This window comes from Desmodus rotundus, chromosome 12 (genome assembly GCF_022682495.2).
Source record: "Desmodus rotundus isolate HL8 chromosome 12, HLdesRot8A.1, whole genome shotgun sequence".
In the NCBI taxonomy this organism is placed as follows: Eukaryota; Metazoa; Chordata; class Mammalia; order Chiroptera; family Phyllostomidae; genus Desmodus; species Desmodus rotundus.
In genome coordinates, this window is record NC_071398.1 from 88,283,031 (window position 1) to 88,298,489 (window position 15,459).

Below are 15,459 nucleotides of genomic sequence, written 5' to 3' on the forward strand. Positions count from 1 at the left end.
TTGAGACGTAAAATGCTCGTAACTGTTGGTCACAAATGGAAAAAGATAGCTCCTGGGTTTTCTTATTTGTGACCGTTAAGTTACTTATCACACAAAAAAGATTGTCTGGACCACAAACAACGAGGAGGTGACCTTTAGAGCAGTTTCTAGCTAACACACAAAGGGGACATTAGTAAGGACATGCCCGTTGCACAATCCAAAAAGAAAAGGCCATTGGGATCGCATAATAAAATCAGCTTGCCTGAAATTAAAGTGTATTTTTAACCAGAACTCTTTGAGAACTGAGTTCACTTTTATCAATTAAGAAACCACTTACAAAAGCCCTTGGCCGGAGTCAGCGAGGCGACTCCCAGGAATGTCTTCTTGTGTACATAGAACAGGAAAATCTGGAAACAGCCTTAACAGTGTAAATATTGTTCAAGCAATGAAGCTTTTTGTTAAGAATAACAATTAGGAAAGATAGCCACTTCTCATAACTAGAGGACCAGAATTCTGTGGTTTAAAGCTACAAAGCCAGCTTTGCACATGGTTTGGAAAGGCTGACAACGGGGGGGTGTGTCTTACCATGCACATCCACAGTGGTCGTTTTGTTAATGCTTCCAGCAACATTACTGGCCACGCAAGTATATTCGCCTCCATCCTGAAGGCGAGCTCTTTCAATGTGGAGACTCCCATCACTGCGTACAGTGACGTAAGGATTCTGGACCAACTTAAAGAAGAAAGAAAAGCCATTGTAATTAAAAAGGCAATGTGGCCTAAGCAAAACCGAATCTGCTTTTTTTTTTCAACTGGCTTATTAAATGTCTGATAAAGTAACAACATATTTTAACATCCTTAAGCAAAAAATACTGAGCAGAAAATGTTATCAAGGGTAGTGTCAGTGGTTCGTCATCCTGATATACCACCAAAAATGATACCAACTAACATCGGTCAGAGTTAGGCACGCACTGGAAAAAGGAAAGAAACAGAGATACCACTTGTTTGTCGTTTCTGTAATTTTGGTTATCACGCAGGACCCAAGTTTCACCAACAATTTTTACTCTCAGATTAATTTGTTCTTTTGCAAGAAATCCTTCTTATCACTTGCATACCATTTGATATTTTTATTCTGGCAAGCAGGCGCTTATTCAAGCTGACAGAAGGTGACTTACTCTCCACATCCACCCTTTTCAGTGACAGGCGCAAGTACTAGAGGACAATGGATGGTAGGGAAGGGTGTCACAGAAGGCTGGCGATATTCTCTGTTGCCAGAACGGTCCGCTCTAACTCTGCAGCATTTATGCGTTCTGTTCAATCACAGGAGATCTTAGTGCTCCAAGAGCATCATCCTATGTCATAAGGGCATTTAGTATCGATTGAGCTGTACTAATTTTTCTCAGGTTTCTATGCAAATATTAACCATTTTACAACTTAGTACATGGACTCAATTCACTTCTTATTGGTACTTCAAGATGAGAGTGAGCCTAACTGCTCTGGAAAATGGAAGGAAAAAAATGCCGTGAACTAGGTAAAATTTTATTGCCATAAATAGCATGTTTATAGAAAAACTCCATAGAACTGGGGAAGTCTTTCACATCCTTTCACAATTAAAAATTATACACTGATACAAAATGGATCCACATTTTAAAATAGTTCACAATAAAGGAAATGTTTGAAGTTAATAATGAAGATCAATATATAAAGTGGAAGAATATTTATGAGGATATTAACATTTCATTATGGCTTGCAAAGAAGTATATAAAAATATTTAAATGCTATGAAAATAATGTCATACTTGCTTCAGTTTTTACATATTCTGAAAAAGCGCTTATTATTACATTTAATGCAAAATTACAAAAAGTACACTATTGACCATTTCTCTGTTTTATGAGTCCCAAAGTAATATGAACTGCATAAACATATTAATAAAGAAGGAAAGTTTTGGTGCATTTATGAAATATACATTTGCATATTTATCAAATTGAAATTCCAGTGGTTGGAATGCACTGCCTCTTACTTAAGAAAATTAGGGATGTGAATGCATGAATTTACAGTGTTCTTACCATGGCTGAATTCTTAACCCACCGGCGCTCTGGAATGGGGTTTCCAGCCAGCAGGGCACAAGGCAAGGTGAGCTGCTGCCCTTCAATTACACTGGCCGCCGCAGGGCTGATTCCAATGAGCGGAGCAACTGAGGCAGAGAGAACAGGCTCTAGCAACTCTATTTCACCCAAAAGGAAGGCGAACTCTTTCATAGGCCAACATGGCTACTCATGATAATATTTTTAAAAATGATTTTTCAGGAACAAGATTTTAAAATGTAAAGGAGTGTGAATTGGAAAATAGAGATAAAGGATCCTACTAGGACAAGAGAATGGCAAGAGGACAGGTGATAGCACAGAATTGGAGAAAGTATAACAGACCATGTACATCTATGGCATGGGAGGCCAGAAATGTCGAGCTCAGAAATCCGCCATGTATTCAATAGACAGGTGGAGAGTGACTGAAAACATTTACAAATGGAAAAGAGGAATCATCAGGACCATTTTCAGGACATATTAATCTTTTTCTATTTCATCTGTTTGTTTATTGTGTTCATTAGATCCCCTATATAAGTGAAATCATATGGTATTTGTCTTTCTCCGACTGGCTTATTGGACTCAGCACAATGCACTCTAGGTCCATCCAAGCTGTTGCCCATGGTAAGAGCTCCTTCTGTAAACCGAAAGTAGGACTTAGTGGCGAAGGGAAAAACTGAAAGGGCTAAGGCTGGTGAGGAGGCTGTCATTTGTTCAAGTAACTAAAACAGAAGGGTAAAGAAGCATTGTAAAGACATTCTTCTCTAGAAATCAATAAATAGATCTAACATAAATCAAAGCAAAAGCCATAAGAGATTCTACTTGGAAAATTTCAGTACACATAGATGAATAAAGGAAAATACATAAAGAAAATTTCATGAAAGTATATTGATGAGGAACATGCACTGACATTTAAAAACCACACTAAATGCTCCAATAATTCAAACAGTGTAGAACTCGTGCATAAATAGAATTCCAAGGAATAAACATAGGGGTATAAATTTAGCTGTGAACAAATGGGCATCTTAATCAACGGGAAGAGAATACTCAATAAAAGATAGTGAAACGAATGCCTTACTACTTATAAATCAAATACATTATATTCTTCATGTCACACACAAAAATAATTCCACATGAACTAAAATAATACCTACACAAAAGGTAAACAAAAAAGAACCCCACTACTCTTTAACGTGTGTGCATATGGATATGTATTCATATTTAGACTTAAATCAATTTGCTTAAATCAATCTCCATTTCTTCAAAGGGAAAATAAGAAGCTTAGGGCAGGTGATCTTTAAGATTATTTTCAGTTCTAACATCCTATAAAATATGAAATGTGGTAGGGGAGGGAAGGTTAATCGAGTAATTAGATATTTACCTGGTTTTCTGAAAAATGAAAGTAGGACAGGCAAGAGATGATGTAGGAAAAGAAGGCTAATGACTTCAGAGCGTGTGGGGTCTCAGCACTGAACCGATCTTACCGAGTCCTGTCACTGTTATAGTTGCCTGGGACTGGATCTTTCCAAACTGGTTTTCAGCTTCACAGATATAGGTTCCTTTATCACTTGCCCATAAGTCTACAAATAAGAGATCATTTTTACTCATTCAACATCATCTCTGGAGCATTAACTATGTGCTAGGCACAGTGCTGAGAGCTGTGGGTGGATGATACTATGGCACTGCCTTCTGGTAGTTCCCATCCTAGGGGAGGAGACATTCCAAAGCCAACACTCATACCACCGCATGAATAACGCCACAGTATGAGTTTCAACCAATGTGCTGTGGGAGCAGAGAGGGGACGGACTGGTGGCATGTGGAGGAGTTAAGGAAGGCTTAACATAGGACATGATATCTCAGCTGTCCCTTAAACAGCAGGCAGAGCAGAAGGAGGGCAGTCCAAACCCAATGGGCTGCAAAGGCAAAAGCATGAGTTGAAAACCAGTGGTCTGTTGAAAGAATGGGAAGCTGCACAACTACTCTCAGGGCATTTTGGAGGTCTGCAGGGGAGATTTTTTCAGTTGGCGCAATGAACTGGGGAGTCTATTGACATTTAGTGGTTAAAAACTAAGGAGCTGATGCATGGAGTGGATTCACAAAAGGAACTGTTATCCCAAGTCCAGCAAGACTTCTGAAGATCCCATTGGAAATTCATCGATTTGAGGACTTTGCTCAGAATTTTACAGGATGGGGTAAAAGCAGTTTTATAGTTGTTTATATGGAAAATAATGCAATAATTAATAAATAATAATACAAGAATAAACTGTTTCACACACTCATTAGTGTAAACCTACTTTTGCCCCTCCTTGTATAAGCTTACAACCTAATTCTGTGTAAGTGGAAGAAAGAAAGTATTTTAGCAAGAATTATCCACCATTTTAGAAAAATCACTTCACCAGCTTGGAGTTTTTCAGTCATCAATCCCATTCTCCTGTATCATTCTGCATTTTAGTTGTCAAATTCATGGTGATGTATATAAATGTGTATGCACATTTTATAAACATTACCAGAGAAGCTACAGAATAGTTGAAATACCTGTCATTTTAATAAAATTACTTTATTTTCCTTTGTGCCACATTTGGATGTCAAAATGATTTTTGTTATGTAGATAGAGCAAATATATGGAATTTTTCAGGCTAACACAAAGGATATCATATGATATTTTTAATCAAAGAGGGTGTTGGGGGACCAGGAGGAGGACCACTGGGTTATAGCTTGTTGGGGTAGAGGAAGAAGACTGAACCGGAAGAGGCAGCCTGGTGCCTTGTAAAGACTATGCTTTTGTCTTGTGAGCAATAGGGGAGGCAAGAGAAGACTTTAAATAGGGGAATGACTGCCATCTTTGCAAGTATCATAACCAAAACAAGTACAGCTTAATCTGTTGATAAGATTTTGACAGAGAAAAACAAAGCACTCCTTTAGGAAGAGTTCCACGCCCTCTCAGATAACGAGCAGTGAAAAGATCCTACTCCTCTGTTAACTGGAAGCATATTAACTGCAGAGAAGCATCTGGGAGATGCAGGCAGTGTCTACTCTCAACCACAGCAAACCTTCACTGGCGAAGAGAAATTCAGCAAATCACCTGGTTAGTACGTCACCCACTGCTTCTAAGTAAGATATCTTCTATATGATCAACTCTTGGACTAATTTGTGCTGAAATACAAAATACTACTGAGAACTAAGTTTCTAATCCCTAGTTTGGTTCTAGATGATTTAATTTGGACAACTGGGCAGTCATCGGTCAATACATTGCCCTCTTTTGTTCTTCTGTTCTTTCATCTGCTGTACCTGATTTGTTTACAGGCCGAGTTTTTTCCCACTGGGCTGCTCCTCATCCCGCCATCCCCCCACCTGTATAACTGTGTGAGCCCCCCACTCCTCCCTCTCTCTCATCTCTCTTCCCATCCTACAGAGTTGTTCTAAAACAGAATTTTCACCTGCTTTTCCCCATCCATGAAGACTGGGGCTTCCTTTTCAATCTCATTAAATGCATCTTCGCCTGCCCGTTCAGGTCCTGCACAACGTGACCCAATCCAGTGACTATTTCCCAGTAGGCATTTCTGTGGCCATGTGCTCAGATGGTGGATCGTAAGATGCCTGAACGAGGGACCCTACATCTGACCCCTGTCTTCAACACAGAGCCTGATACACAGCTGAACACTGAAGCTCTTGTAATTAGACAGTTGTATTTGCATTTGAAAATTTAAGTGGTTAATGTGCATTTAATATTGTTAATAAACATGGAAATCAATTACTGGAGGTCTGATGCAAAATACTACAAAGACGCAATTACTTCTTTAAAAAACCCAATTAATCATCTAAATGTTTCTACTCCTCTGGGACCACTATCCAAATATTCTTAACATTATTTGAAAAAGTACGAAGTGGTGATAGATATCTGATGCTTAACAGCTTACAGGGAAAGACTGTGGATTATGGAATATTTGACATTTTATTTTAATCTTTTGCTCCAGATAGATAGTTTTTAATAAAGAAAGTCCCATGAGGTATAGGATCCCTATGCACGTGTTTGTGTATTTTGGGCCAAAAATAATGCATTAACATTCGCAATCTACATTAATATTTTACCTTTCTCTACAAGAGTTGGTGTAGGAGTTACCGTATTTTTCAGACTGTAAGATACACCGGACCATAAGACGTACCTCGGTTTTAGAGGAAGACAATAGGGAAAAAAACCCCACTCCTCCACCGCCTCCCAGTGAGCCAGGTGAGCTGCATTTGGACTATAAGATGCACCCCCATTTTTCTCCCAAATTTGGGGGGGAAAGTGCGTCTTATAGTCTGAAAAATACGGTAATTAAACGCGATCACTTATCCACCTACGAGGCCCCAGTGACTGTCTGTGCAATAAGAAACAATGAGAGATGTGGAAGTCCTATTGCTTCAGAAGCCTTTTTGATATGACATCTGTTGAAATAAAATATAATTTCATTTATGAGAATTCACAAATGTAAGACTTCAATACACGTTTAAAGTGAAACGCAACAAACACCGAACGTGTTGGCAAGCTCGAGTCACTACTTTAAACATAGCAACACCTATGCATAAACCAGGAGTGTACAATGTATGTGTGTACCCGTATAAAAATATATTTCCTTTAACCTACTTGAAATAAAGAGAGCTCCTGTTCTGAGCTGGCTGATGGAACTCACTGAAAAGGGTCTTGAGAAGATCGGCATGCTGTCTACTCTTCGCCATTTGACCTTTGGTTCTGGATAACCCTGGACATAGCAAGGTAATGTCACATTCGAACCAATTTCCACAGACACATCAGCAGGTTCTTGTATGAAAACTGGAGGCGCTAGAAGATATTTAAAACAGCAACAGAAAAGGTCATCGGGGTAGTATTCGAGCACGTTAAATATAAACTTAATTATTACGCTGTCAACAAATTGAATGTGAATCAAACCACTGTTCATATAGTAGTCTAAATTTACTATTTAAATATTCCTGTCTGCTATTCAAATAGAGATATTTCTTTTTGCTTTATAAATGAAGAGAGACCCAAAGAACTTCAGCTATTTCAAGTGATAATGAAGAGTGAGAATTTAAATCAAAATTACTTTAAATGAAATCTTTCATTTTAGAAATCTATACCCAATTTTAGTTTATATTATATCTTTCTGTTATGCTCAAATCTTTAAGCTATCTTATAAATAAGTTTGTCTTGTAACGAAAGGTTTTTGACACCTTCCAAAACTTACTCAAATTTTTAAACTAATTTATAGCACAGTTCATTCTTCAATAGGTCATTATATAACAAGCTAACAGTGTTTAATCACAAATTATATCCATTCTATATCACATTCTTGCTTCCCAACACCACAGTTTTGTACATCTTTGGGTTAAAGACATTTAAGCTTGAGAATTAGTGATACAAATTAAAGTAACAGATGATAGTATTTGATAAAGAGAGAAATGAGTGCTTAAAATCTTGGAGCTAAGAGATGATTCTGAAATTATAAAATTATAGATAAGAAGGCTATAATTATCCACATAACTCAGGTAACCACGGACGCCCGGAGGAAGAATTAGAAATATGTGAGAGGCACACCTCGGAAAACACAGGAATGTAACATGGGGAGGATGCTGTCAGCAAGCCGAATACATGAGGTTCTCAGTACATCCTCCAGAAGTATGAGTAATGATGTTTGAGTCTCCAGGCAAGGAGAAATATATATGATACTATTGGAGGCAATTCATGAAACCTGAACACATAGGGCTCTAAGAGGAGCTATCAAGGAGACGTACCTCTTCAGTAGGCACTATTATTACTCCATTTATAGATGATAAAACTGAAAAACACACAGTTAATTTGCTAAGTGTCATGTGAGGTTGAACAGTGGAGCTATGACTAAAAATCATCAGATAACTCTGACGCCAGAGTTACCACCCTTTCTTATTTTCTAAGCCTCCCCTTTTGTATGAGTTCTTTAAACTGACCATAGTCGAGCTGTTTAGCAGGCTAATAAAAACGGGTACAGAGATTACATCTATCCTTCTCAATGAGAATTCTGGGACTTGGATGTACATTTGTCTTCCGAGCAGCATTAATTCTTTATTGGTCAAAGATAAGGAACCCGCTCAAAGGTCGCAGCCTAATTTCCTGTGGTGTCCCTACACAAATCCTCTTCTCTGGACAGTGAGATCTCGTCATTCGAAACAAGGACTGATCTGTCTCACATGGGCACCTGTGTGACTGCCGTTCCTTTCAAACGCAATGTCTGCTGTTCATCTTGGCTCTAGAAATAGTGACGATACTTGAATCCAGGTCAAAAGGCCCCTCCTCAGTGCCATCCCTTTCCATCCAAATAAGTAGGATTTCTTCCCTCTCCGAGGTCTCAGAGATCTCGCTCTGCACCGCTCTCGCGGCCGTGGCCACCATCATCCTGTTATTAGGCTATGCATTTGATTTTCCCCAGACAGTTTATTTTCGCAACCATATTTTTACCTTTCATAGCAACTAACACAGTGCTTCGTGCATGATGGCTGTCAGATCTTTGTCAAAGATTCCATCAATAGTAAAGCACTTTAACAATAATCGTGTGTGTGTGTGTGTGTGTGTGTAAGTGGGTATGATAGTGACAATCTTGACCCAGTGCATTTGAACTTGCATTTTCAAGAAAACACGACAATTTCAGAAACCCTTTTGTTTGTTTGTTGGACCTAAATAAAATAGTTTAAATACCACAACTGAGCACTGATTTTTAAAAAAAGTAGTGCATCTGTTTAGATTTTTCTTAGTCCGCCTACATGGGAATTTGACTTACAAAAATAATAGGCAAAATAAACCTATTTTAAGTAGTTCATAAAATAACTCATTGTTTGCTTATTCTAGGTGTACAAGGCCTAGCTAGTTTTCTCTACAGTGATTATGGTCCTTTATTCAAGAGCTCATTGCTTTTCAGAAAAATTGAGGTTAAATGTAAAAGTCTCAGGAAGTGTTAGGCTCAGAGTGAGGGCAGGGGAATGTGGAGATGGGACAGAAAATAAATCCAGAAGAGCAAAAAGATATGCAGAAGCCTGGGATCGACCAAGGACTTGGGAGAAGGCCAAGCTTCCTGACTTAACAGAACAGAACCATCAGTGCACATGGAGACAAATGAGAATTTTCAGAACTAAGAAAGCCAAGAACAACAGAAATATAAATGGGTAAGCGAAGCTCAAGCTGTGCCCCTGAAACTCAATTTAGACAGAGAAGTCATCCGGGGGGAAGCAGCTTTGGGAACCGTGTCAGGTACAAGACAAGCACTAGGTCAGGGGATGTATGTGCTGGTATTAGAAAACAAGGCAAATGAGAGTACCAGGCACTAGCTAGGTAAGCAGCCCAAACAGCATCAATGACAAGCGAACCGCGAAAAGGAAGCAACTCCTAACTCAGGCCAGGAAGCCTCCTAAATTCTTCCTAGCCCTGAGTGTGGCCAATTTGGACTCCAGGTGAACTGCACTGGGTGGATGGCAAACAGATCAAGAGACTGCAGGAAAGGGAGCAGAAGTGATTGTAGTACAGAGGGCTGGACCCGTATGGCGGAGGCTGTGTTGGTCACAGAAGTTACAGCCATGAGGTGGTTTCAAATGGCAGTTCCCCTACTTCTCAGTCTGTAAACTTGGAAAATGATTTTACCTCCCCGTCTAAAGTTCCGCATGAACAAATGGGGATACTAGCCCTTCTGACTTCATGGTGTTTAGAGAGAGAATGTTTATTAATCACTTAGCAAGTCCTTATCACCCAAATAGTAATTATCATTGATCACATATATTGTAGAGTTGATATATTTATTGCTATTTTCAATTCTGGCTACTGCGTAGAGTCTGTCAGGATTATGTTGGACCTTTCTGTACAAGTACCTTGCCAACTGCCCAGGGCTAATGCGCACACAGTTCTGTCACTTACTGATAGGTGTCTCTGTGCGCACACATTATTGCGAAAACACAGAAGTTACCCACAGGTTGGCCAGCTTGCTCTAACACTTATTCCATAAAATTATTTCTTTAATGATAATTAAATATACTCCGCTATGGCAACTCTTGGTCAACTATTAGTCACCCAGAGATTTCTCTTTCCTAACATGGCTGTACATACTGTTTCGTTTCTACCAAACCACAAAACATGAAACCGCAGTCCACCACTCAAACCCTGTGTGGTGTGGAATGCTGCAAATAATATCGCTGCCAGGCCGACGTTGTGTTTGATGTGGCCAGTCTTCTTTTCTTCCAAGTGACTTCAGAATCCACCACCTCTTTTTAAAATGGGTAAAAGTCATTGGTAACTTTCCCTGTGGACCTGAAATGTCCACAACTTACAGCCGTGATAATGAGAAAGACAAAAAAGGAGACTCACCACAAGAAGCTAGGACTCAAGAATAATATTAAGGTCTTTTTGTAATAATATAAGAATTTTTGATCTAATATAGCCGAGGTGAAATAACAGGCCCACAAAAAACAATCCGAAAACCCAAACAATTACACGATATGGAAAGCGGCATGCTTTCCTTCTTAAGTCATAAGCTACTTAGATTTTAGCCCAATGGTTTTGGAACTAAAGGGCAAGGAGGTTAGCGGCTAGAGGGAGCAAAAACAAAAAGGAATCATGGGCATGGACAACAGTGTGGTGATTGCAGGGGGAGGTGGGTATAAGGGAACCAAATGTCAATGGAAAAAATACAATAAAAACAAAAAAAATTAAAAGTGCACAGAATCCAAAAAATAAAATAAAATGAATAATCTCATGCACTACTAATAATAACAGTACTTAACTTGTCTCAAGACCTTTTAAAAAAATCAAGTGGAAACAATGACTTTTGCATTAGAAGTCCAATCCCTAGTCTGAAATATCATGCCACTATTATATATGCATGTACATTATTTTCCAATACTCAAAGTATCAAAGCGACCGCCTAATTTGTGAAGTCAGTATTCACCTATTGATACATGTGCCATGAAGCAGCTGCAAAAGAACAGCAGTAACCACTGACACGCTGAATGCACGGGGTAGTAATGATGTCTATTTCATCTTTGCAACCAACCCACCAGGTAGGCGCTATTCAATGCCAGGCAGAAAACCCAGTTTCTCTCCAGAGCCCATTCTCTTAACCACTACATAACATTCTGGGGAAAATCTGGGGCTCTTTTTTTTTTTTTTTTTTTTTTTTTTTGCTTGCTTGCTTTTCAACCTCATAGTGATAATCATAGCCATCGCCACATTGTCATTTGCACAGACCTTGGCAGTGACATCTTATATGTCCTAGGATATGGAACAACAGTTTTATGGGGATAATCACACTTTGTAAGGTACAACGACCTGGACTTTAATAAAAAATGGGGAAATAGTTAAGGCGTGACAGAAACATAAGGAGCTGACTTCAGTGTTACTGACAATCGTTAATAATAATCAAGAGTAAGCAAACAACTGAGTTTATGGTAATGGTTTCATTGGAACAATTACTGGAACAACAGCTGAAAAAGCCTTTGTTTTAGAAAGGGTTATACAGCGAAGATCTTGAATATGAGTGAAGATAAAACAAAGTTCAGTGTAAGAAATAAAGGATACACACAAAACATTTCTTAGGATGCTTGCTAACCCAACACAAGTCACTCCGGTGGAGATAGGCCTAATCCTTGAATGGTTTATCACTAGTCAGAAGAGAGAACTTGGAAATCCCAGAAGCTGAAAAGATTATCAAGCAGGCGGTAAGTAAGCAAATTAATGTGTTAGGTATTTAATTTTCTCTCTTGGACGAGCGGAGGGAGTCATTCCTTTTTTGCTGGGAACAATGGCTGAGGCTCTTTCCCTCTTCCTCCAGAGCTAGATAACTTGAAAAAAATGTTGTATAAAGGACACATGGACAAAACCAAGGCGGGGTGGGATCAGGTGTGGGAGGTGGGGATGGCTGGAGTGAGGGGGATTGGTGGGGGGAATATGGAAACAACTATACTTGAACAATAAAAAAATAAAATAAATAAAACATTGTTTTGAACCCTTAAAAAAAAGAAAAAAAAGAATGTTGTGTGCCAGAGGAAAGGAGAAGCGGAACTAGAAATACCGAGGAATGTACTTATAGATTTCCTGAAAATATGAATTCTTTATCTAGCGACCTTCCTCATTTGGACCTTATGTCTCTAAAAGCATCACTTGTGTTTTACACTCTGCTGGTAGATTCAATACCCTGCACCCAGAGCTTCCAGTCTTACTTCCAAGGCACTTCTCTTAATAACCACGGAGTTTAGTCATGGTTCCAACGTATATTGCCATATACCCTAGGCAGATTCTACAGTGGTCTTTGTGGCCATTTCCAGCTTTGCTGCGTCTGCTCTGCAAAGGCATAATCACTAAGAAGGCAGAGTGTTCACCAGACAGCCTAGGGGAAGGGGCCCATATAAGATCCCACGAGAAAAAAATTTAGTTTATATGATATAAAATATTAAGCTTAAGAGGGCCATGCTTTTCATTTAAAGAATGAAGATAATAGAACTAAGATGTTTTAAACGATTTTGTCCTAAAAATGCATTTTCTTTAGAGTTCCTTTTGTTTAAAAAAAAAAACAAAGAAACCCAGCTTTGGCATGAAAATCATCATACATAAATGAAAACACAACTTAACAAATGTCATAGTTTATATAAGTTTAAGTGATGCAAATGTTTGAATTATCTGTTAAAACGAAGCTGCCAGGTTCTTTTTCCTACACAGCAAGCTCTGCTTTATTTCAAGCGTTACCATACTGTGCAAAAACTGTTTTTCCATGAGATGGAGAGACAAACGAGGGAGGATCGAACTTCTGGAGGAATCTGACTATACTCGTCATGCGCATGCTGTGTCCTTCACATCATGACTGACACTTATTTGTAGTTAGTCCTTTATTTTATACACTGAAGAGTCATTGCTAGCAAATTTAAGAAAAAAAGTAAAAAGCACAGTCTGCTACCTTTGCTGTCATCAAAATCTCCGAATTATGTCTAGGGCCAAAGCCTAATTTATGGCCTCCAGATGTTATTACTTAGGAATTTGGTGTCAGAATGAATGATTCTGGATTGAAAAAATGTTGGCAACAGATGATATACCAAGGAAGCCTACAGTCTCTGAAGTCAGACAACCTGGGTTCAAACATTCACGCTCTGTCCCCTACTTACCTCTGTGACCCTGGTCAAGTTGCTTAGCCTATTTACCCCTCCATTTCCTTATTTATATAATGAAGACGATTATAGTATCTTCCCCTTAAAATTGTTACGAGCACTTAATGAGATAACTCACATATAAGTTCTTAGGGCCGTGCATGGTCCATAGAGAAAGCACTTGGTAAATGCTACCTACCGTTATTATATTAATAGTTATAAATGCGAAGTCTAATTTTACCTTTATGACTAATATTACCAGCCAATCGTTTCAAAGTTATGAGCACAGGAGAAAAAAAAAACAAAGCAGATCAATTTCAAACCAAATCTGTCTGTCAGAGCGGGGATGCTTACAGCCAACATCCAGTGTTATCTTGCCAGTTGCTCTTCCAGCATCATTGACAGCTATGCACGTATAATCGCCAGCATCGAGATCCTGAGTTTCTTGAATCTTCAGAAGTCCCAAGAGAGGATCAATAATGAGAAAAGTTGAGGGCCTCAGCTCAAGATCCCCTAAGTCAAAACAAAGGGGAGAACATGAAACGCTGAAAAGTATTTACATAGTTTGCTATTGGTTTGGTTTCAAAACTTCTAAAGAAAACTGATTGTAAAATTTTTAAATACAAGTGTCTGGCATAATGCAGACACTTAAACAATGTTTTTGCAGCGAAAGAATGAAGTGTTTCTTGGCACTGAGCTGATTTATTACTCTATATAATTCTATGAGCTAACGTATGGCCAAAAATCTGGCCCTACGTGATTTATGTACAAGTCTTTCCTAACACATAGGTACCTAAATCAGAGCAAACTTTTTGAAGCTACATTGGGGGACTGGGACGGGATGGTGGCTGTCACCATGGCTGTGTTAAGTACGAGGGAATGGGGAACGGGAGAGGAGGGTTGAAAAGAGGTTTCCACCATCTACGTGGCAGGCTGAATTTCAGTCACCCCAGAAATGCGTAGGAGACCACAGGTGTTCTTAGTTTGGTTAATGACCAGGTTTTTTCTCTGCTAAGTGCTATTAGATTTTGTGTGAGCTGCCTGAGCGGATTCTGAGGATGTCTGGGTAAGAAGGAACCACAGCTAGCTAAAGAGAGTGGGGAAGAGCTTATTGGTAGAAGGATGGATAAGAAACTTCTGACAATAGCTAAGAGAGGTGTCATATCAATCTCCAGGATACCTCTACTAAGTACATATTACAAGGCCTGTCCACAAAGTACCCAGCCAAGTAAGATGAGAAATAGAGACATTTATTGAAGAAGACGCAAGATGTAAGAAACATTATACATAGGACAATGTTGCCTCAGTCTCCTTCAAAGTAGGCATCTTGGGACCTCACACAGTTCTCTCAATCGCCATCAGCTGCCCTGCTGTATTTTCCTGAATCTCACCAATGGTCTGAAATCTCTCCCCTTTCAAAGGTGATTTTAATTTTGGGAAAAACCAGAAGTCACAGGGCACCAAATCTGGGCTGTAGGGGGGCTAAGTCACCTTGATGATTTGATATTTCACAAAAAAACTCTGCACAAGATGTGATGCATGAGTGGGCGTGTTGTCGTGATGAAGCTGCCAATCACCAGTTGCCTATAGCTGCGGCCTTCTGAATCATCGGAATAGTTTCTGTGGAGGAATGTTCAAGCTTAACGCAACATTTGATGCAGATTCACTGGTCTACTCGCTCAGTCACTTTGAATGTGATGGCCACATAGTACACACGCTCACTCAACAGTGTCTTCTGCTCCCCTGACTAGTACAGTGAAATCGTCCTTGTTCACGCATGTGCATTCCAGTCCACTCTCCTCAGCTGCCAGGCAAACCGTTCTTGTTATATTAACAATGGCTGGACTTTCTCCGGACAGACCTTGTATTCACTGAAGTTCTTTAAGTTGGAGTTACAGGGATTTGGGGACAAGCAGGTAGGGAATAAATGTGTGGGGGATAGAACTATGTGCTGAGTTTGACCTCAGAGTGAGGGTGGGATGACCCAAGAAAGCTTAGTTATATCTGAGTCACTTGTCTGGGCTGTGTGTCCCTGCAGCACCTCAAATCCCCTGAGAACCATTCCTATTTGAAGGCAGGCCATACATCAACAAATCTGTTAGCCAGGGTAGCCTCTCCTTATGCTTCCCCTCCTCCAGCTATCTCCTCTCTCAAGAACAGAATTAACCAGAATGACGGGTATCATAAAAAAAACCTGGTACTGGTATTCACTGCCCGCTCAGTGTCTGTATCTTTAATTTGTTTTTGCCAAGGGTGATATCAAACACTCCAT

At 39.4% G+C, this 15,459-nt stretch overlaps 1 protein-coding gene across 1 annotated transcript in view; it reads right to left on the minus strand.

The window, feature by feature from the left end:
* The window catches only part of HMCN1 (hemicentin 1), a 378,057-nt gene that overhangs the window by 178,752 nt on the left and 183,846 nt on the right, over window positions 1-15,459 (minus strand). The window contains exons 15-19 of the mRNA XM_024552545.3: window positions 13,542-13,700; window positions 6,685-6,879; window positions 3,542-3,637; window positions 2,043-2,170; window positions 565-709 (exon numbers count right to left, since the gene is read on the minus strand). Of these exons, the coding sequence (XP_024408313.2) occupies window positions 565-709; window positions 2,043-2,170; window positions 3,542-3,637; window positions 6,685-6,879; window positions 13,542-13,700 (723 nt within the window). The remainder of the gene's footprint in view (window positions 1-564; window positions 710-2,042; window positions 2,171-3,541; window positions 3,638-6,684; window positions 6,880-13,541; window positions 13,701-15,459) is intronic.